This window comes from Bombina bombina, chromosome 5 (genome assembly GCF_027579735.1).
Source record: "Bombina bombina isolate aBomBom1 chromosome 5, aBomBom1.pri, whole genome shotgun sequence".
NCBI classification, from domain to species: Eukaryota; Metazoa; Chordata; class Amphibia; order Anura; family Bombinatoridae; genus Bombina; species Bombina bombina.
The window spans coordinates 331,335,521-331,359,893 of NC_069503.1; the positions used below are offsets into that span (position 1 = coordinate 331,335,521).

The following is a 24,373-nucleotide window of genomic DNA, read 5'->3' on the forward strand; positions in this document are numbered from 1 at the left end:
GTTTATCCTGTGGTAAAAAAAGTTCCTTTCCCACCAGTAACAGTTGAAATAATAGAATCCAACTGAGAACCAAATAATTTGTTTCCCTGGAAAGAAATGGAAAGTAGAGTTGATTTAGAAGCCATATCAGCATTCCAAGTCTTAAGCCATAAAGCTCTTCTGGCTAAGATAGCTAGAGACATAAACCTAACATCAACTCTAATAATATCAAAAATGGCATCACAGATAAAATTATTAGCATGCTGAAGAAGAATAATAATATCATGAGAATCACGATTTGCTACTTGTTGCGCTAGGGTTTCCAACCAAAAAGTTGAAGCTGCAGCAACATCAGCCAATGATATAGCAGGTCTAAGAAGATTACCTGAACACAGATAAGCTTTTCTTAGAAAGGATTCAATTTTTCTATCTAAAGGATCCTTAAACGAGGTACCATCTGACGTAGGAATGGTAGTACGTTTAGCAATGGTAGAAATAGCCCCATCAACTTTAGGGATTTTGTCCCAAAATTCTAACCTGTCAGGCGGAACAGGATATAATTGCTTAAAACGTTTAGAAGGAGTAAATGAATTACCCAATTTATCCCATTCTTTGGAAATCACTGCAGAAATAGCATTAGGAACAGGAAAAACTTCTGGAATAACCGCAGGAGCTTTAAAAACCTTATCCAAACGTATAGAATTAGTATCAAGAGGACTAGAATCCTCTATTTCTAAAGCAATTAGTACTTCTTTAAGTAAAGAGCGAATAAATTCCATCTTAAATAAATATGAAGATTTATCAGCATCAATCTCTGAGATAGAATCCTCTGAATCAGAAGAGTCCAAAGAATCAGAATGATGGTGTTCATTTAAAAATTCGTCTGTAGAGAGAGAAGATTTAAAAGACTTTTTACGTTTACTAGAAGGAGAAATAACAGACAAAGCCTTCTTTATGGATTCAGAAACAAAATCTCTTATGTTATCAGGAACATTCTGCACCTTAGATGTTGAGGGAACTGCAACAGGCAATGGTACATTACTAAAGGAAATATTATCTGCTTTAACAAGTTTGTCATGACAATTATTACAAACAACAGCTGGAGGAATAGCTACCAAAAATTTACAGCAGATACACTTAGCTTTGGTAGATCCAGCAGGCAGTGATTTTCCTGTAGTATCTTCTGGCTCAGATGCAACGTGAGACATCTTGCAATATGTAAGAGAAAAAACAACATATAAAGCAAAATAGATCAAATTCCTTATAAGACAGTTTCAGGAATGGGAAAGAATGCCAAATATCAAGCTTCTAGCAACCAGAAGCAAATGAAAAATGAGACTGAAATAATGTGGAGACAAAAGCGACGCCCATATTTTTTAGCGCCAAATAAGACGCCCACATTATTTGGCGCCTAAATGCTTTTGGCGCCAAAAATGACGCCACATCCGGAACGCCGACATCTTTGGCGCAAAATAACGTCAAAAAAATGACGTAACTTCCGGCGTCATACGGAAAAGAATTTTTGCGCCAAAAAAGTCCGCGCCAAGAATGACGCAATAAAATGAAGCATTTTCAGCCCCCGCGAGCCTAACAGCCCACAGGGAAAAAAGTCAAATTTTTGAGGTAAGAAAAATATGATAATTTAATGCATAATCCCAAATATGAAACTGACTGTCTGAAAATAAGGAAAGTTGAACATTCTGAGTCAAGGCAAATAAATGTTTGAATACATATATTTAGAACTTTATAAATAAAGTGCCCAACCATAGCTTAGAGTGTCACAAAAAATAAGACTTACTTACCCCAGGACACTCATCTACATGTTTGTAGAAAGCCAAACCAGTACTGAAACGAGAATCAGTAGAGGTAATGGTAAATATAAGAGTATATCGTCGATCTGAAAAGGGAGGTAAGAGATGAATCTCTACGACCGATAACAGAGAACCTTATGAAATAGACCCCGTAGAAGGAGATCACTGCATTCAATAGGCAATACTCTCTTCACATCCCTCTGACATTCACTGCACGCTGAGAGGAAAACCGGGCTCCAACTTGCTGCGGAGCGCATATCAACGTAGAATCTAGCACAAACTTACTTCACCACCTCCCTTGGAGGCAAAGTTTGTAAAACTGATTTGTGGGTGTGGTGAGGGGTGTATTTATAGGCATTTTAAGGTTTGGGAAACTTTGCCCCTCCTGGTAGGAATGTATATCCCATACGTCACTAGCTCATGGACTCTTGTTAATTACATGAAAGAAACAAAACTTTCCAAGATAATAACTTAATATCTACGGAATGTAAGGGTTCAAACGGAACCCCTTGAAGAACTGAAAGAACTAGATTTAGACTCCAGGGAGGAGTCAAAGGTCTGTAAACAGGCTTGATCCTAACCAGAGCCTGAACAAATGCTTGAACATCTGGCACAGCTGCCAGTTTTTTGTGACGTAAAACAGATAAAGCAGAGATCTGTCCCTTCAGAGAACTTGCAGATAATCCTTTCTCCAAACCTTCTTGTAGAAAGGATAGAATCTTAGGAATTTTTATCTTGTTCCATGGGAATCCTTTAGATTCACACCAACAGATATATTTTTTCCATATTTTATGGTAAATTTTTCTAGTTACAGGCTTTCTAGCCTGAATCAGAGTATCTATTACAGAATCTGAAAACCCACGCTTTGATAAAATCAAGCGTTCAATCTCCAAGCCGTCAGTTGGAGGGAAACCAGATTCGGATGTTCGAATGGACCCTGAACAAGAAGGTCCTGTCTCAAAGGTAGCTTCCATGGTGGAGCCGATGACATATTCACCAGGTCTGCATACCAAGTCCTGCGTGGCCACGCAGGAGCTATCAAGATCACCGAGGCCCTCTCCTGATTGATCCTGGCTACCAGCCTGGGGATGAGAGGAAACGGTGGGTATACATAAGCTAGGTTGAAGGTCAAAGGTGCTACTAGTGCATCTACTAGGGTCGCCTTGGGATCCCTGGATCTGGACCCGTAGCAAGGAACCTTGAAGTTCTGACGAGACGCCATCAGATCCATGTCTGGAATGCCCCATAATTGAGTTATTTGGGCAAAGATTTCCGGATGGAGTTCCCACTCCCCCGGATGGAATGTCTGACGACTCAGAAAATCCGTTTCCCAATTTTCCACTCCTGGGATGTGGATCGCAGACAAGTGGCAGGAGTGATCCTCCGCCCATTGAATTATCTTGGTCACTTCTTTCATCGCCAGGGAAGTCCTTGTTCCCCCCTGATGATTGATATATGCAACGGTCGTCATGTTGTCTGACTGAAACCTTATGAATTTGGCCTTTGCTAGTTGAGGCCAAGCTCTGAGAGCATTGAATATCGCTCTCAGTTCCAGAATGTTTATCGGGAGAAGAGACTCTTCCCGAGACCATAGACCCTGAGCTTTCAGGGATTCCCAGACCGCGCCCCAGCCCACTAGGCTGGCGTTGGTCGTGACAATGACCCACTCTGGTCTGCGGAAGCTCATTCCCTGTGACAGATTGTCCAGGGTCAGCCACCAACGGAGTGAATCTCTGGTCTTTTGATCTACTTGAATCGTCGGAGACAAGTCTGTATAATCCCCATTCCACTGGCTGAGCATGCACAGTTGTAATGGTCTTAGATGAATTCGTGCAAAAGGAACTATGTCCATTGTTGCAACCATCAATCCTATTACTTCCATGCACTGCACTATGGAAGGACGAGGAACAGAATGAAGTACTTGACAAGAGCTTAGAAGTTTTGATTTTCTGACCTCTGTCAGAAAAATCCTAATTTCTAAGGAATCTATTATTGTTCCCAAGAATGGAACTCTTGTTGACGGGGACAGAGAACTTTTTTCTTTGTTCACCTTCCATCCGTGAGATCTGAGAAAGGCTAGGACGATGTCCGTATGAGCCTTTGCTTTTGACAGGGACGACGCTTGAATCAGGATGTCGTCCAAGTAAGGTACTACTGCAATGCCCCTTGGTCTTAGAACCGCTAGAAGGGACCCTAGTACCTTTGTGAAAATCCTTGGAGCAGTGGCTAATCCAAATGGAAGTGCCACAAACTGGTAATGCTTGTCCAGAAAAGCGAACCTTAGGAACTGATGATGTTCCTTGTGGATAGGAATATGTAGGTACGCATCCTTTAAATCCACGGTAGTCATAAATTGATTTTCCTGGATAGTAGGTAGGATCGTTCGAATAGTTTCCATTTTGAACGATGGTACCCTGAGAAATTTGTTTAGGATCTTCAGATCCAAAATTGGTCTGAATGTTCCCTCTTTTTTGGGAACTATGAACAGATTTGAGTAAAATCCCATTCCTTGTTCTTTTATTGGAACTGGATGTATCACTCCCATCTTTAACATGTCTTCTACACAATGTAAGAATGCCTGTCTCTTTATTTGGTTTGAAGATAATTGAGACCTGTGGAACCTTCCCCTTGGGGGTAGTTCCTTGAATTCCAGGAGATAACCTTGAGAAACTATTTCTAGCGCCCAAGGATCCTGAACATCTCTTGCCCAAGCCTGAGCAAAGAGAGAAAGTCTGCCCCCCACTAGATCCGGTCCCGGATCGGGGGCTATCCCTTCATGCTGTTTTGGTAGCAGTGGTAGGCTTCTTGGCCTGCTTACCCTTGTTCCAGCCTTGCATTGGTTTCCAGGCTGGTTTGGGTTGTGAAGTATTACCCTCTTGCTTAGAGGATACAGAATTAGAGACTGGTCCGTTTCTGCGAAAGGGATGAAAATTAGGCTTATTATTAGCCTTAAAAGACCTATCCTGTGGGAGGGCGTGGCCCTTTCCCCCAGTGATGTCTGAAATAATCTCTTTCAAATCAGGTCCAAATAATGTTTTACCTTTGAAAGGAATGTTAAGCAATTTTGTCTTGGAAGACACATCCGCTGACCAAGACTTTAGCCAAAGCACTCTGCGCGCCATGACAGCAAACCCTGAATTTTTCGCCGCTAATCTAGCTAATTGCAAAGCGGCATCTAAAACAAAAGAGTTAGCCAATTTAAGTGCTTGAACTCTGTCCATAACCTCCTCATACGAAGATTCTTTACTGAGCGATTTTTCTAGTTCCTCGAACCAGAAACACGCTGCCGTAGTGACAGGAACAATGCATGAAATTGGTTGTAGAAGGTAACCTTGCTGTACAAAAATCTTTTTAAGCAAACCCTCTAATTTCTTATCCATAGGATCTTTGAAAGCACAACTATCTTCGATAGGAATAGTAGTGCGTTTGTTTAGAGTAGAAACCGCCCCCTCGACCTTGGGGACTGTCTGCCATAAGTCCTTTCTAGGGTCGACTATAGGAAATAATTTCTTAAATATAGGGGGGGGAACAAAAGGTATGCCGGGCCTTTCCCACTCTTTATTTACTATGTCCGCCACCCGCTTGGGTATAGGAAAAGCGTCGGGGGGCACCGGAACCTCTAGGAACTTGTCCATCTTACATAATTTCTCTGGAATGACCAAATTGTCACAATCATCCAGAGTAGATAACACCTCCTTAAGCAGTGCGCGGAGATGTTCTAATTTAAATTTAAATGTCACAACATCAGGTTCAGCTTGATGAGAAATTTTTCCTGAATCTGAAATTTCTCCATCAGACAAAACCTCCCTCATGGCCCCTTGAGATTGGTGTGAGGGTATGTCAGAACAGTTATCATCATCATCCTCTTGCTCTTCAGTGTTTAAAACAGAGCAATCGCGCTTTCTCTGATAAGTAGGCATTTTGGATAAAAGATTTGCTATGGAGTTATCCATTACAGCCGTTAATTGTTGCATGGTAATAAGTATTGGCGCACTAGATGTACTAGGGGCCTCCTGTGTGGGCATAACTGGTGTAGACACAGTAGGGGATGATGTAGTATCATGTTTACTCCCCTCATTTGAGGAATCATCTTGGGCAATATCATTATCTGTTGCATTACTGTCCTTACTTTGTTTGGACACTATGGCACAATTATCACATAAATTTAAATGGGGAGACACATTTGCTTTCATACATATAGAACATAGCTTATTTGAAGGTACAGACATGTTAAACAGGCTTAAACTTGTCAACAAAGCACAAAAAACGTTTTAAAATAAAACCGTTACTGTCACTTTAAATTTCAAACTGAAAACACTTTATTACTGAATATGTGAAAAAGTATGAAGGAATTGTTCAAAATTCACCAAAATTTCACCACAGTGTCTTAAAGCATTAAAAGTATTGCACACCAAATTTCAGAGCTTTAACCCTTAAATTAACGGAACCGGAGCCGTTTTTACATTTAACCCCTATACAGTCCCAGAATGAGGCTCTGTCTATAACTAGAAAGGCCCCCATCTGAAAAAGGTGTCCAACACAGTGCCTGCCGTTTTTCTAAACGTTCCCCAAGATTATAATACCAATAATTAGTTAGAATCTGCATAATATGCCTAGTAAAGCAATTGTTTTAGCCCAGAAAAATGTCTACCAGTTTTTAAGCCCTTTTTGAAGCCCTTTATTCTTTTATGTTTAACTAAGAAAATGGCTTACCGGTCCCCATGAGGGGAAATGACAGCCTTCCAGCATTACATGGTCTTGTTAGAAATATGGCTAGTCATACCTTAAGCAGAAAAGACTGCTAACTGTTTCCCCCAACTGAAGTTACTTCATCTCAACAGTCCTGTGTGGAAACAGCAATCGATTTTAGTTACTGTCTGCTAAAATCATCTTCCTCTTACAAACAGAAATCTTCATCCTTTTCTGTTTCAGAGTAAATAGTACATACCAGCACTATTTTAAAATAACAAACACTTGATAGAAGAATAAAACTACATTTAAACACCAAAAAACTCTTAACCATCTCCGTGGAGATGTTGCCTGTGCAACGGCAAAGAGAATGACTGGGGTGGGCGAAGCCTAGGAGGGATCATGTGACCAGCTTTGCTGGGACTCTTTGCCATTTCCTGTTGGGGAAGAGAATATCCCACAAGTAAGGATGACGCCGTGGACCGGACACACCAATGTTGGAGAAATGAAGATTTATCAGCATCAACCTCTGAGACTGAATCCTCTGAACCAGAAGAACCACTATCAGAATCAGAATGATGATGTTCATTTAAAAATTCATCTGAACAATGAGAAGTTTTAAAAGACTTTTTATGTTTACTAGAAGGAGGAATAACAGACATAGCCTTCTTAATGGATTTAGAAACAAAATCTCTTATGTTATCAGGAACACTCTGAGTATTAGATGTTGACGGAACAGCAACAGGTAATGGAACTTTACTAAAGGAAATATTATCTGCATTAACAAGTTTGTCATGACATTCAATACAAACAACAGCTGGAGGAATAGCTACCAAAAGTTTACAGCAGATACACTTAGCTTTGGTAGCTCCAGCACCAGGCAGCGATTTTCCAGAAGTATCTTCTGACTCAGTTGCAACGTGGGACATCTTGCAATATGTAATAGAAAAAATAACACATAAAGCAAAATTAATCAAATTCCTTAAATGACAGTTTCAGGAATGGGAAAAAATGCCAGTGAACAAGCTTCTAGCAACCAGAAGCAATAAATAATGAGACTTAAATAATGTGGAGACAAAAGTGACGCCCATATTTTTTTAGCGCCAAAAAAAGACGCCCATATTATTTGGCGCCTAAATACTTTTGGCGCCAAAAATGACGCCACATCCGGAACGCCGACACTTTTGGCGCAAAAGAACGTCAAAAATGAAGCATTTTCAGCCCCCGCGAGCCTAACAGTCCACAGGGAAAAAGTCAAATTTTAAGGTAAGAAAAAAATGATTGATTCAAATGCATTATCCCAAATATGAAACTAACTGTCTGAAATAAGGAACGTTGAACATCCTGAGTCAAGGCAAATAAATGTTTGAATACATATATTTAGAACTTTATAAAAAAGTGCCCAACCATAGCTTAGAGTGTCACAGAAAATAAGACTTACTTACCCCGGGACACTCATCTACATGTTGTAGAAAGCCAAACCAGTACTGAAACAAAAATCAGCAGAGGTAATGGTATATATATAAGAGTATATCGTCGATCTGAAAAGGGAGGTAAGAGATGAATCTCTACGACCGATAACAGAGAACCTATGAAATAGACCCCGTAGAAGGAGATCATTGAATTCAAATAGGCTATACTCTCCTCACATCCCTATGACATTCACTGCACGCTGAGAGGAAAACCGGGCTCCAACCTGCTGCGGAGCGCATATCAACGTAGAATCTAGCACAAACTTACTTCACCACCTCCATAGGAGGCAAAGTTTGTAAAACTGATTTGTGGGTGTGGTGAGGGGTGTATTTGTAGGCATTTTGAGGTTTGGGAAACTTTGCCACTCCTGGTAGGAATGTATATCCCATACGTCACTAGCTCATGGACTCTTGCTAATTACATGAAAGAAATACAGCTTTCTGCTCTGAGTTTGCTCTTCACCAGGACTCTTTTTTTGCAGATTTGAATTTGGTTGCTCAGGTTTTGCTACATCTCTCATTTGAACCAAGGCATACGCTGCTTTTTTGAGGTTGATATTTAGAAGAGAATTATTTCTCTATAGAAAACTGGATATGTTCTAACTTTTCATTAACGCAAATGTTAGGGCTTTTTTCCTTCTCAGAAATTAATTTTTAATTTTGTTGACAGATCATTCTGTTAGAGTACAAAGAAAATGTAATCATATCTGTCTTGTAAAGAAGAGTGTCTTTATCATTCTGAGAACTGTCTTGTTATCCTTTGTTGAAAAGCAGGAATGTAAGCTCAGGAGCGTGCACATGTCTGCAGCACTATATTGCAGCAGTTTTGCATCACTATTTCCTATCATAAAGTGCTCTAGACATGTTCACGCTACCTATCTAGATATCATCAACAAAGAATAGCAAATTTGATAATAGAAGTGAATTGGAATCTTTTTAAAACTTGTATTCCTTATCTGAATCATGAAAGAAAACTGTGGGGTTTCAAGTCTCTTTAAGAAGAAAACACTTATTCTGTAAGCAATTGCTTTATCATAATCAAATACAATAATGCTTCAGAGAAAACAAAGACAATACATGATCTTTCTTACATCATTTAATTACATTTAATCAGCTCCATGTGTTTACTTATATGCAAGTGGGTTTTGGAACAAGCGGGTTTAGGAGACAGCTCTTCCTAAATTGTATTTCCTCATTCTTACATTCAAAAGGGTTGCTATGGTATGTACTATCCTCACTAGTTCCTATATTTGTCTCAATGAAAGTGTAAAGAATACTTCTAGACATATAACATTACATACCAGTGATAAAGGAAGGCCAACAAATTGTGGGCCTTGATTAAATATATGCCGCCGAAAACAAGAGCAGCAAAAAAAAAGGAGAGGATTTATTGATAAGTGTAATGTTTTATTTCCTGTATAATAGCCTCCTACACTGTAAAAAATTATCATGTAATAAAGTAAAAGCCAGACAACTTGTCAAGACATCCTTTTCAAAGCATCAATTGTAAGTAAGCAGCTGTGGATAATTTCTATTGAAACCCATGTTGAAAGACATTTTCTTCACTTACCATCCAAATGATATATTGATTAATATAATCAGGATCACTGAGCTGGTTTATTAAAGGAAGTATAATTCCTTGTGAAAGTATTTCCTAAATAAAAGGAGGAAAAAAAAAGTGGTTTTAGTTGTGTTACTTGCAATGTAATCAGTATTTTAGGATGCAAGAGGTCTTTAAAGGGATATGAAACCCAATTTTTTTTATTTCACGATTCAGATAGAGCAGGCAATTTTAAGCGACCTTCTAATATACTCCCATTACCAATTATTCGTTCTCTTGGTATCTTTAATTGAAAAAAAACTAAATTTATGCTTACCCGATAAATTTATTTCCAGATATGGTGAGTCCATGGAATCATCAATTACTTTTGGGGAATACCACTCCAGACCAGCAGGAGGAGGCAAAGAGCACCACAGCAATAATAAGAACACCAAGCTGCGCTTCTCAGTTGGATCAAATACCTTTAAAAAGTCATTTGTAAGTTCATAGGAATGTCCCTTATGGGATCCACTGGTGTTGAATCTTATCTCAAAATAAAGGTATTTGGTTAAACTGTAGAGTGCCAACAAAAATTCATTAAGGAGAATGTAATCACTCTTTTGGATAATGTGTGGATTATTGTAACAACCGATATAGTAATTGGTGAGACTCTGTAATCACAGAGAAATACAATAAATAAACAGTAAACCGTATTGGTATATAAAAAATGTAGTACAGAATCAATTGTTAGGTAGACACAATGATTATGGGAAAACAAAAACTTCCCAAATGTGGTGAGACAAGTGGGTGCTGCTCCAGAGTTAGACACAGGGCTGTGATCCTGATCTCGGAAGTAGCTGCAAAACAGAAAAAGACACATAGCGCACCCCACTCTAAGTGTAACACCGTTTTATTAGAACATCCAAAGAGAGTAAATCGCACGTACAATGTAAAAGAAATTAAAAGGCAAAATCACCAAGTCCAAGTCCGTTAGCCGGATGCTGGGGTGTATACTCCGTCACCTCGTTGGCACGATCCTCAGGTAAGCTTCCGGAAAGCTTTGAGGGGACTCGCCATACCGAGGGATACTCCGTGTTCAGCACCGGCGTTTCAGTGACCGGGAGAGAGTGTTGATGCCGCCTCGACGAGTTTCCTCAGGCTACTACCTGACTTCTTCATGAGGATATATCCGACTGAGTAGTTGTAGTTCATTTTTAAAAGGCCCGGGCTGGACGCGTCTCCCAATGGAGTAATATCATTGGCTATGAGTCATCAAATACCTTTTGAGCAAGGTTAGCACATATGTTACATCGGTCCGATCATTTGCATAGAAGACACTATAATAAATGTATATAAAATACATGTAAGGTACATTTGTATATAAAATGATATATTAAATTAAAATTAGATTAGCTAAAAAAACATTTCATATGGAATTTCATTCATAATAAACAACAAAATCGAAACTGGTTTAAAAACAATATAGCTAAAAAACATTTTACACATGTTACACATGATTAAAAAACGAAATTTATGCTTACCTGATAAATTTATTTCTCTTGTGGTGTATCCAGTCCACGGATTCATCCATTACTTGTGGGATATTCTCCTTCCCAACAGGAAACTGCAAGAGGATCACCCACAGCAGAGCTGTCTATATAGCTCCTCCCCTAACTGCCACCCCCAGTCATTCGACCGAAGACAAGAAAGAGAAAGGAGAAACTATAGGGTGCAGTGGTGACTTCTCTTTCTTTTTGGTTAAGATGCATAATCCGCTTTGCTTACGAGACTGCTGGCCAGCAGCCTCCTGAGAGAATTACAGCTCATTCCACTAGAGCAGTAGCTTCCACATGGGCTTTTAAAAATGAGGCTTCTGTTGAACAGATTTGTAAGGCGGCGACTTGGTCTTCGCTTCATAACTTTTCCAAATTCTACAAATGTGATACTTTTGCTTCTTCGGAGGCTGTTTTTGGGAGAAAGGTCTTACAGGCAGTGGTGCCCTCCGTTTAAGCGCCTGCCTTGTCCCTCCCTTCATCCGTGTCCTATAGCTTTGGTATTGGTATCCCACAAGTAATGGATGAATCCGTGGACTGGATACACCTTACAAGAGAAAAACATAATTTATGCTTACCTGATAAATTTATTTCTCTTGTAGTGTATCCAGTCCACGGATCATCCATTACTTGTGGGATATTCTCTTTCCCAACAGGAAGTTGCAAGAGGATCACCCACAGCAGAGCTGCTATATAGCTCCTCCCCTCACTGCCATATCCAGTCATTCGACCGAAACAAGACGAGAAAGGAGAAACCATAGGGTGCAGTGGTGACTGTAGTTTAATTAAAATTTAGACCTGCCTTAAAAGGACAGGGCGGGCCGTGGACTGGATACACTACAAGAGAAATAAATTTATCAGGTAAGCATAAATTATGTTTTCTCTTGTTAAGTGTATCCAGTCCACGGATCATCCATTACTTGTGGGATACCAATAACAAAGCTAAAGTACACGGATGATGGGAGGGACAAGGCAGGAACTTAACCGGAAGGAACCACTGCCTGTAGAACCTTTCTCCCAAAAACAGCCTCCGAAGAAGCATAAGTATTAAATTAGTAAAATTTTGAAAAAGTGTGAAGCGAAGACCAAGTCGCAGCCTTGCAAATCTGTTCAACAGAGGCCTCATTTTTAAAGGCCCAGGTGGAAGCCACAGCTCTAGTAGAATGAGCTGTAATCCTTTCAGGGGGCTGCTGTCCAGCAGTCTCATAGGCTAAGCGAATTATGCTCCGAAGCCAAAAGGAGAGAGAGGTTGCCGAAGCTTTATGACCTCTCCTCTGTCCAGAGTAAACGACAAAAAGGGCAGATGTTTGACGAAAATCTTTAGTAGCCTGTAAGTAAAACTTCAAGGCACGGACTACGTACAGATTATGCAAAAGACGTTCCTTCTTTGAAGAAGGATTAGGACACAATGATGGAACAACAATCTCTTGATTGATATTCCTGTTAGAAACCACCTTAGGTAAAAACCCAGGTTTGGTACGCAGAACTACCTTGTCTGAATGAAAAATCAGATAAGGAGAATCACAATGTAAGGCAGATAACTCAGAGACTCTTCGAGCCATCAAAAACAGAACTTTCCAAGATAAAAGTTTAATATCAATGGAATGAAGGGGTTCAAACGGAACTCCCTGAAGAACTTTAAGAACTAAGTTTAAGCTCCACGGGGGAGCAACAGTTTTAAACACAGGCTTAATCCTAACCAAAGCCTGACAAAGTGCCTGGACGTCTGGAACTTCTGCCAGACGCTTGTGCAAAAGAATAGACAGAGCAGAGATCTGTCCTTTTAAAGAACTAGCTGATAAGCCTTTGTCCAAACCCTCTTGGAGAAAGGACAATATCCTAGGAATCCTAACCTTACTCCATGAGTAACTCTTGGATTCACACAAATAAAGATATTTACGCCATATCTTATGGTAGATTTTCCTGGTGACAGGCTTCCGAGCCTGTATTACGGTATCAATGACTGACTCGGAGAAGCCACGCCTTGATAGAATCAAGCGTTCAATCTCCATGCAGTCAGTCTCAGAGAAATTAGATTTGGATGATTGAAAGGACCTTGTATTAGAAGGTCCTGCCTCAGAGGCAGAGTCCATGGTGGAAGAGATGACATGTCCACTAGGTCTGCATACCAGGTCCTGCGTGGCCACGCAGGCGCTATCAGAATCACCGATGCTCTCTCCTGTTTTATTTTGGCAATCAGTCGAGGGAGCAGAGGAAACGGTGGAAACACATAGGCCAGGTTGAAGAACCAAGGAGCTGCTAGAGCATCTATCAGCGTTGCTCCCGGGTCCCTGGACCTGGATCCGTAACAAGGAAGCTTGGCGTTCTGGCGAGACGCCATGAGATCCAGTTCTGGTTTACCCAAACGATGGACCAGTTGAGCAAACACCTCTGGATGGAGTTCCCACTCCCCCGGATGAAAAGTCTGACGACTTAGAAAATCCGCCTCCCAGTTCTCTACGCCTGGGATGTGGATCGCTGACAGGTGGCAAGAGTGAGACTCTGTCCAGCGAATTATCTTTGAGACTTCTAACATCACTAGGAAACTCCTGGTTCCCCCTTGATGGTTGATGTAAGCCACAGTCGTGATGTTGTCCGACTGAAATCTGATGAACCTCAGGGTTGCTAACTGAGGCCAAGCTAGAAGAGCATTGAATATTGCTCTTAACTCCAGAATATTTATTGGGAGGAGTTTCTCCTCCTGAGTCCACGATCCCTGAGCCTTCAGGGAGTTCCAGACTGCGCCCCAACCTAGAAGGCTGGCATCTGTTGTTACAATTGTCCAATCTGGCCTGCGAAAGGTCATACCCTTGGACAGATGGACCCGAGAAAGCCACCAGAGAAGAGAATCTCTGGTCTCTTGATCCAGATTTAGTAGAGGGGACAAATCTGAGTAATCCCCATTCCACTGACTTAGCATGCATAATTGCAGCGGTCTGAGATGCAGGCGCGCAAATGGCACTATGCCCATTGCCGATACCATTAAGCCAATTACTTCCATGCACTGAGCCACTGACGGGCGTGGAATGGAATGAAGGACATGGCAAGCATTTAGAAGTTTTGATAACCTGGACTCCGTCAGGTAAATTTTCATCTCTACAGAATCTATAAGAGTCCCTAGGAAGGTGACTCTTGTGAGTGGTGATAGAGAACTCTTTTCCACGTTCACTTTCCACCCATGCGACCTCAGAAATGCCAGAACTATCTCTGTATGAGACTTGGCAATTTGAAAGCTTGACGCATGTATCAGGATGTCATCTAGATACGGAGCCACCGCTATGCCTTGCGGTCTTAGAACCGCCAGAAGTGAGCCCAGAACCTTTGTAAAAATTCTCGGGGCAGTGGCCAACCCGAAGGGAAGAGCTACAAATTGGTAATGCCTGTCTAGAAAGGCAAACCTTAGGAACCGATGATGATCTTTATGAATCGGTATGTGAAGGTAGGCATCCTTTAAGTCCACTGTGGTCATGTACTGACCCTCTTGGATCATGGGTAGGATGGTCCGAATAGTTTCCATTTTGAATGATGGAACTCTGAGGAATTTGTTTAAGATCTTTAGATCCAAGATTGGTCTGAAGGTTCCCACTTTCTTGGGAACCACAAACAGATTTGAATAAAACCCCTTTCCTTGTTCCGTCCGCGGAACTGGATGGATCACTCCCATTACTAGGAGGTCTTGCACACAGCTTAGGAATTCCTCTTTCTTTATCTGGTTTGCTGATAACCTTGAAAGATGAAATCTCCCTTGTGGAGGAGAAGCTTTGAAGTCCAGAAGATATCCCTGAGATATGATCTCCAACGCCCAGGGATCCTGAACATCTCTTGCCCACGCCTGGGCGAAGAGAGAAAGTCTGCCACCCACTAGATCCGTTTCCGGATAGGGGGCCGTTCCTTCATGCTGTCTTGGAGGCTTTCTGGCCTGCTTGCCCTTGTTCCAGGACTGGTTAGGTTTCCAGGCCTGTCTGGAATGAGCAACAGTTCCCTCTTGTTTTGAAGCGGAGGATGTTGATGCTGCTCCTGCCTTGAAATTTCAAAAGGCACGAAAATTAGACTGTTTGGCCTTTGATTTGGCCCTGTCCTGAGGAAGGGTATGACCCTTGCCTCCAGTAATGTCAGCAATAATTTCCTTCAAGCCAGGCCCGAATAAGGTCTGCCCCTTGAAAGGAATGTTGAGTAATTTAGACTTTGAAGTCACGTCAGCTGACCAGGATTTAAGCCATAGCGTCCTACGCGCCTGGATGGCGAATCTGGAATTCTTAGCCGTTAGTTTAGTCAAATGAACAATGGCATCAGAAACAAATGAGTTAGCTACCTTAAGCGTTCTAAGCTTGTCAATAATTTCATTCAATGGAGCTGTCTGGATGGCCTCTTCCAGGGCCTCAAACCAGAATGCCGCCGCAGCCGTGACAGGCGCAATGCATGCAAGGGGCTGTAAAATAAAACCTTGTTGAATAAACATTTTCTTAAGGTAACCCTCCAATTTTTTATCCATTGGATCTGAAAAAGCACAACTGTCCTCAACCGGGATAGTGGTACGCTTTGCTAAAGTAGAAACTGCTCCCTCCACCTTAGGGACCGTCTGCCATAAGTCCAGTGTAGTGGCGTCTATTAGAAACATTTTTCTAAATATAGGAGGTGGGGAAAAGGGCACACCGGGTCTATCCCACTCCTTGCTAATAATTTCTGTAAGCCTTTTAGGTATTGGAAAAACATCAGTACACACCGGCACCGCATAGTATCTATCCAGCCTACACAGTTTCTCTAGAATTGCAACTGTGTTACAGTCATTCAGAGCAGCTAATACCTCCCCAAGCAATACACGGAGGTTCTCAAGCTTAAATTTAAAATTAGAAATCTCTGAATCAGGTTTCCCCGAGTCAGAGATGTCACCCACAGACTGAAGCTCTCCGTCCTCATGTTCTGCATACTGTGACGCAGTATCAGACATGGCTCTAACAGCATTTGCGCGCTCTGTATCTCTCCTAACCCCAGAGCTATCGCGCTTGCCTCTTAATTCAGGCAATCTAGATAATACCTCTGACAGGGTATTATTCATGATTGCAGCCATGTCCTGGAAGGTAATCGCTATGGGCGTCCCTGATGTAATTGGCGCCATATTAGCGTGCGTCCCCTGAGCGGGAGGCGAAGGGTCTGACACGTGGGGAGAGTTAGTCGGCATAACTTCCCCCTCGACAGAACCCTCTGGTGATAATTCTTTTATAGATAAAGACTGATCTTTACTGTTTCAGGTGAAATCAATATATTTAGTACACATTCTCCTATGGGGCTCCACCATGGCTTTCAAACATAATGAACAAGTAGGTTCCTCTGTGTCAGACATATTTAAACAGACTAGCAATGAGACTAGCAAGCTTGGAAAACACTTTAAAACAAGTTTACAAGCAATATAAAAAACGTTACTGCGCCTTTAAGAAACACAAATCTTCCCAAATTTTGAAATAACAGTGAAAAAAAGCAGTTACACTAACGAAATTTTTACAGTGTATGTAATAAGTTAGCAGAGCATTGCACCCACTTGCAAATGGATGATTAACCCCTTAATACCAAAAACGGAATAACAAATGACAAAAAGAGTTTTTTTTAAACAGTCACAACAACTGCCACAGCTCTACTGTGGCTTTTTACCTCCCTCAATACGACTTTTGAAGCCTTTTGAGCCCTTCAGAGAAGTCCTGGATCATGCAGGAAGAAGCTGGATGTCTGTGTCTGTAATTTTTGCTGCGCAAAAAAGCGCTAAAATAGGCCCCTCCCACTCATATTACAACAGTGGGAAGCCTCAGGGAACTGTTTCTAGGCAAAACTCAAGCCAGCCATGTGGAAAAAACTAGGCCCCAATAAGTTTAATCACCAAACATATGTAAAAAACGATTAAACATGCCAGCAAACTTTTTAAAATACACTTTTATAAGAGTATGTATCTCTATTAATAAGCCTGATACCAGTCGCTATCACTGCATTTAAGGCTTTACTTACATTACTTCGGTATCAGCATTTTCTAGCAAATTCCATCCCTAGAAAAATATTTTAACTGCACATACCTTATCGCAGGAAAACCTGCACGCTATTCCCCCTCTGAAGTTACCTCACTCCTCAGAATATGTGAGAACAGCAAAGGATCTTAGTTACTTCTGCTAAGATCATAGAAAACGCAGGCAGATTCTTCTTCTAAATACTGCCTGAGATAAACAGTACACTCCGGTACCATTTAAAAATAACAAAACTTTTGATTGAAGAAATAAACTAAGTATAAAACACCACAGTCCTCTTACGACCTCCATCTTAGTTGAGAGTTGCAAGAGAATGACTGGGTATGGCAGTGAGGGGAGGAGCTATATAGCAGCTCTGCTGTGGGTGATCCTCTTGCAACTTCCTGTTGGGAAGGAGAATATCCCACAAGTAATGGATGATCCGTGGACTGGATACACTTAACAAGAGAAACATAATTTATGCTTACCTGATAAATGTATTTCTCTTGTGGTGTATCCAGTCCACGGATCATCCATTACTTGTGGGTAGGGATGCACCGAAATGAAAATTCTAGACCGAAACCGAAAATGCAGGATGCCCTTGGCCGAAAACCGAAAATGACTTTTTCCACCAAATTATTTTAAAAGTTTTTTTCTATAATGTTATTATTAATATAAGACTTTTTATTTTTTATATATATATATATATATATATATATATATATATATATATATATTATATATTACACATACATACTTTTGAACATTTGACACAATCCTAAATTATTATTTATCTGCATTGAGGTACACACAGCAGGCAACATGGGGTTAAGCATTAAGATATGGTACTGAGGCACACAGAGGAATGCAGGAGATCGCATTACAAGTGTACTGCTTGTGAATTGTAGCCCAAACACATACAGTTCTATCAGTGTGCAAAGGGCTCCTACATGTTTATATTCACTCTTATCTGGCTCGTTGTGCAGTTCTCAGGAGGAGGAGGCGACACAGCTGCTTGTAATTACACCACGCTGCAGCCCGCTCCGTTTACACAGAAGTCTCCTAATCTTGCCGTGTCAGGTGAAATTTATGACACTTGCCTGCAGAGCCATATAGTTACTTGTAACGGATCCTCCGGTCAGTGAGTGTGGGAAAGGCTCATACATATATTTACCCTTATCTGGCTCCCTGTCTAATCGTGACTTTATTTGAAAAAGCAGCTCATCCTGCAGGACTCAATGAGCTGCTTTTTCAACTAAAGTCACAGTTAGACAGGGAGCCAGATAAAGGTAAATATACGTATTAGCCTTTCACACACTCACTGACCGGAGGATCCGTTACAAGTAACTATATGGCTGGCTCTACAGGCAAGTGTCATAAAAGTCACCTGACACGGCAAGTTCCTTTTCCCGCACTGCTCTGCTTCAAGACACTAGACAGTGAGTGAACAGCCCAGCCTACAGTGCCGCACCCCCTCTAACCGCGAGGCATTCTGGGGCATGTAGTTCAATTGAATATGGCCTGGAAATAACCCAGCCACACGGGGCTAAATTTAGGATCAGCTTGTAACGGCTTATAGCGGTCGGCGAGGCACGGGGGAGGACACTTTGGGGGATAAAAATCTGTCTGCCAGGGGATGATTTCGTGGGGCACAGGGGTTAATTTAATTTTACATAGAGGATGCAATTTTCCGCCGGTTTTCCCCTCTTTCGACTGAAATGGGATAGGCCCATTTTCGGCCGAAAATTTCGGTTGCCGAAATTTCGGTGCATCCCTACTTGTGGGATATTCTCATTCCCAACAGGAAGTTGCAAGAGGATCACCCACAGCAGAGCTGTTATATAGCTCCTCCCCTAACTGCCATATACAGTCATTCGACCGAAAACAACCAGAGAAAGGAGAAACCATAGGGTGCAGTGGTGACTGTAGTTTAAATTTAAAAATTACCTGCCTTAAAATGACAGGGCGGGCCGTGGACTGGATACACCACAAGAGAAATACATTTATCAGGTAAGCATAAATTTTGTTTTCTCTTGTAAGGTGTATCCAGTCCACGGATTCATCCATTACTTGTGGGATACCAATACCAAAGCTATAGGACACGGATGAAGGGAGGGACAAGGCAGGCGCTTAAACGGAGGGCACCACTGCCTGTAAGACCTTTCTCCCAAAAACAGCCTCCTAAGAAGCAAAAGTATCAAATTTGTAGAATTTGGAAAAGGTATGAAGCGAAGACCAAGTCGCCGCCTTACAAATCTGTTCAACAGAAGCCTCATTTTTAAAAGCCCATGTGGAAGCTACTGCTCTAGTGGAATGAGCTGTAATTCTCTCAGGAGGCTGCTGGCCAGCAGTCTCGTAAGCAAAGCGGATTATGCTTCTTAACCAAAAAGAAAGAGAAGTTGCTGAAGCCTGTTGGCCTCTCCTCTGTCCAGAGTAAACCACAAACAAAGCAGATGTTTGACGAAAATCTTTAGTGGCTTGCAAGATTGTGTAATAGACGTTCCTTCTTTAAAGAAGGATTAGGACATAGTGAAGGAACAACAATCTCCTGACTGATATTCTTATTAGATACCACCTTAGGAAGAAACCCAGGTTTGGTACGCAACACTACCTTATCAGCATGGCAAATGAGATAAGGAGAATCACACTGTAAAGCCGATAACTCAGAAACTCGTCGAGCAGAGGAGATAGCTACCAAAAACAGAACTTTCCAAGACAACAGCTTGATATCTATGGAATGCAAAGGTTCAAACGGAACCCCTTGAAGAACTAAATTTAGACTCCATGGCGGAGCCACAGGTTTAAACACAGGCTTGATTCGAACTAAAGCCTGACAAAATGCCTGAACGTCTGGAGTATTAGCCAGACGCTTGTGCAAAAGAATAGACAGAGCAGAAATATGTCCCTTTAAGGAACTAGCCGACAATCCCTTCTCCAATCCTTCTTGGAGAAAAGATAATATTCTAGGAATCCTGACCTTACTCCATGAGTAACCCTTGGATTCACACCAATGAAGATATTTACACCATATCTTAAGATAGATTTTCCTGGTAAACGGCTTTCGAGCCTGAATTAAGGTATCAATGACCGATTCAGAGAAACCACGCTTTGATAAAATCAAGCGTTCAATCTCCAAGCAGTCAGACACAGAGAAATTAGGTTTGGATGGTTGAAAGGACCCTGAAGTAGAAGGTCCTGCCTCAGCGGCAGGGTCCATGGTGGACAGGATGACATGTCCACCAGGTCTGCATACCAAGTCCTGCGTGGCCACGCAGGTGCTATCAAAATCACCGATGCTCTCTCCTGCCTGATCTTGGCAATCAGACGAGGGAGCAGAGGAAACGGTGGAAACACATAAGCCAGGTTGAAGGACCAAGGCGCTGCTAGAGCATCTATCAGCGTTGCCTTGGGGTCCCTGGACCTGGTCCCGTAACAAGGAAGCTTGGCGTTCTGGCGAGACGTCATGAGATCCAGCTCTGGTTTGCCCCAAAGTTGAATCAACTGAGCAAATATCTCCGGATGGAGTTCCCATTCTCCCGGATGAAAAGTCTGCCGACTTAGAAAATCCGCCTCCCATTTCTCGACACCTGGGATATGGATAGCTGATAGATGGCAAGAGTGAACCGCTGCCCATAGAATTATCTTTGAAACCTCCAACATTGCTAGGGAACTCAGTGTTCCCCCCTGATGGTTGATGTAGGCTACAGTCGTGATATTGTCCGACTGAAATCTGATGAACCTGACCCCAGCTAGCTGAGGCCACGCCTGAAGAGCATTGAAAATCGCTCTTAGTTCCAGAATGTTTATCGGAAGGAGTGCCTCCTCCTGAGTCCACGAGCCCTGAGCCTTCAGGGAGTTCCAGACTGCACCCCAGCCCAGAAGGCTGGCATCTGTCGTTACTATTGTCCAATCTGGCCTGCGGAAGCTCATCCCCTTGGACAGATGGACCTGACATAGCCACCAGAGAAGAGAATCCCTGGTTTCTTGATCCAGATTTAGTAGAGGGGACAAATCTGTGTAATCCCCATTCCACTGACTGAGCATGCAAAGTTGCAGCGGTCTGAGATGTAGGTGGGCAAACGGTACTATGTCCATTGCTGCTACCATTAAACCGATTACTTCCATACATTGAGCCACTGAAGGACGAGAAGTGGAATAAAGAACACGGCAAGAGTCTAGAAGTTTTGACAATCTGGCCTTCGTTAAGTAAATCTTCATTTCTACCAAATCTATCAGAGTCCCTAGGAATGAAACTCTTGTTAGAGGTGATAGAGAACTCTTTTCTTCGTTCACCTTCCACCCATGGGACCTCAGAAATGCCAGAACAATGTCCTTATGGGACCTTGCGATTTGAAAAGTCAACGCCTGTATCAGAATGTCGTCTAAGTAAGGGGCTACTGCTATACCCTGCTGCCTTAGGACCGCTAGGAGGGACCCTAGAACCTTCATAAAGATTCTTGGTGCCGTGGCCAACCCGAAGGGAAGAGCAACAAACTGGTAGTGCCCGTCTAGAAAGGCAAACCTGAGAAAACAATGATCTTTGTGTATCGGGATGTGAAGATAAGCATCCTTTAAGTCTACGGTAGTCATATATTGACCCTCCTGGATCATAGGAAGGATGGTTCGAATAGTCTCCATCTTGAAGGATGGGACCCTGAGAAATTTGTTTAAGATCTTGAGATCTAAGATTGGTCTAAGTGTTCCCTCTTTCTTGGGAACCACAAACAGATTTGAATAGAAGCCCTGCCCCTGTTCCTCCTTTGGAACTGGGTTGATCACTCCCATAACTAGGAGGTCTCGAACACAATGTAAGAATGCCTCTCTCTTTATCTGGTTTACAGATAAATGTGAGAGATGAAATCTCCCTTTTGGGGGGCAGGTTTTGAATTCCAGAAGATAACCCTTGGACACAATTTCCAATGCCCAAGGATCCTGGACATCTCTCGCTCAAGCCTGGGCAAAGAGAGAGAGTCTGCCCCCTACTAGATCCATTTCCGGATCGGGGGCTGCTCCTTCATGCTGTCTTAGAGGCAGCAGCAGGCTTTTTGGCCTGTTTTTCCTTGTTCCAAGCCTGGTTAGGTCTCCAGACCGGCTTAGACTGGGCAAAAGTTCCCTCTTGCTTTGTGTTCGAGGAAGTTGAAGCTGCGCTACTCTTGAAGTTTTGAAAGGGCCGAAAACTAGACTGTTTGGTCCTTAATTTGTTGGATCTGTCTTGAGGAAGGGCGTGACCTTTTCCTCCAGTGATGTCAGAAATTATCTCCTTCAGTCCAGGCCCGAATAGGGTCTGTCCTTTGAAGGGAATATTGAGAAGTTTAGACTTTGAAGTCACGTCAGCTGACCAGGATTTAAGCCATAGCGCCCTACGCACTTGAATAGCAAAACCTGAATTTGTAGCCGTTAGCTTGGTTAAATGAACAACGGCGTCAGAAACAAATGAATTGGCTAGCTTAAGGGCCCTAAGCTTCTCAATAATATCTTCCAACGGGGTTTCAACCTGTAGAGCCTCCTCTAGAGACTCAAACCAGAAAGTCGCAGCAGCAGTGACTGGGGCAATGCATGCAAGAGGCTGGAGAATAAAACCTTGTTGAATAAAAATTTTCTTAAGGTAACCCTCTAATTTTTTTGTCCATTGGATCTAGAAAAGCACAACTGTCCTCGACAGGGATAGTGGTACGCTTAGCTAGAGTAGAAACTGCTCCCTCCACCTTAGGGACCGTCTGCCACAAGTCCCGTGTAGCGGCGTCTATTGGAAACATATTTTTAAAAACAGGAGGGGGAGAGAACGGTACACCTGGTCTATCCCATTCCTTAGTAATAATTTCAGAAAACCTCTTAGGGATTGGAAAAACATCAGTGTAAGTAGGTACTGCATAGAATTTATCCAATCTACATAATTTCTCTGGGACTACAATAGTGTCACAGTCGTCCACAGTTGCTAAGACCTCCCTGAGCAATATGCGGAGGTGCTCAAGCTTAAATTTAAATGTAGACATATCAGAATCAGGTTGAAGTATCTTCCCTGAATCAGAAAAATCACCCACAGATTGAAGCTCCCCTGCTTCAGCTTCAGTACATTGTGAGGGTGTATCAGACATAGCCACTAAAGCGTCAGAGAGCTCTGTATTTATTCTAGTCCCAGAGCTGTCTCGCTTTCCTTGCAATCCTGGCAGTTTAGATAATACCTCTGTAAGGGTATGATTCATAACTGCCGCCATGTCTTGTAAGATATATGCAATGGGCGCACTAGATGTACTTGGCATCCCCTGAGCGGGAGTTATAGGTTCTGACACGTGGGGAGAGTTAGACGGCATAACTTCCTCCTTGTCAATTTATTCTGGTGATAAATTTTTTAAAGCCAGAATATGGTCTTTGTAAAATCAGTGCATTTGGTACACATTCTAAGAGGGGGTTCCACAATGGCTTCTAAACATAATGAACAATGAGTTTCCTCTATGTCAGACATGTTTAAACAGACTAGTAATGAGACCAGCAAGCTTCGAAAACACTTTAATAACTGTGAACAAGCAAAAAATAAAAACGGTACTGTGCCTTTAAGAGAAAAAAACAATCACAGAAACTGCAAAACAGTGAAAAAAGCAGGAAAATTTACGAAATTTTTACAGTGTGTATAATAGACTGAAATAACATTGCACCCACTTGCAAATGGATGATTAACCCCTTAGGTTCAAAACCGGATCAAAAAAACGATATAACCGTTTTTAAACAGTCACAACCAACTGCCACAGCTCTACTGTGGCTCCTACCTGCCCATACGATGACTTTGGAAGGCACAAAAACCCTTTAGAGAGGTCCTATATGTTCAGGGGACTCCTTCAGGGAAGCTGGATGTCAAGCTGCAAAAACTACTGCGCAATTATGGCGCAAAAATAGGCCCCTCCCAACATGTACTCATAGTGAGAGGGCCTTAAAAAACTATCCCCGGGGCGTGTCTGGAAGGCGGCCATGTACAGCAGCAATTTCATTTAGCTCCTTGAGTACATCTACAATAAGACTGAATAACTCTTCTCAAATTTGGCATTTGATCTTGAAATTTATCGAGCTCTCACAGGAGAAGACAAGGAGTTGAATGATACCTTAATTTATATGTTTTCTTCAGCCAGGTTCCAGAAGTTAGAACCTGGAAGGTAGGCCGCAAATTCGTCACACACATTCATTACCCCCCTCGAGTATCTTAAATACTCGAGTAGAGCAGTATTAATCTGCTACAGTTAACTTTACTAACAGAATGCTACACAAAGCTGATAACATGGAGGACTCGTATACTATTCTGCAAGCTAAATTGAAAGCCTTAGACTGTCTAATAGACTGCAGATATTCGGAC

The 24,373-nt window shown here is 42.0% G+C and overlaps 1 protein-coding gene across 2 annotated transcripts in view; it reads right to left on the reverse strand.

The window, feature by feature from the left end:
• The window catches only part of SNX13 (sorting nexin 13), an 882,412-nt gene that overhangs the window by 530,247 nt on the left and 327,792 nt on the right, over positions 1-24,373 (reverse strand). For both annotated transcript variants that reach the window (XM_053714126.1, XM_053714125.1), the window contains exon 9: positions 9,522-9,605. In XM_053714126.1, coding sequence (XP_053570101.1) covers positions 9,522-9,605 — 84 coding nt within the window. The remainder of the gene's footprint in view (positions 1-9,521; positions 9,606-24,373) is intronic.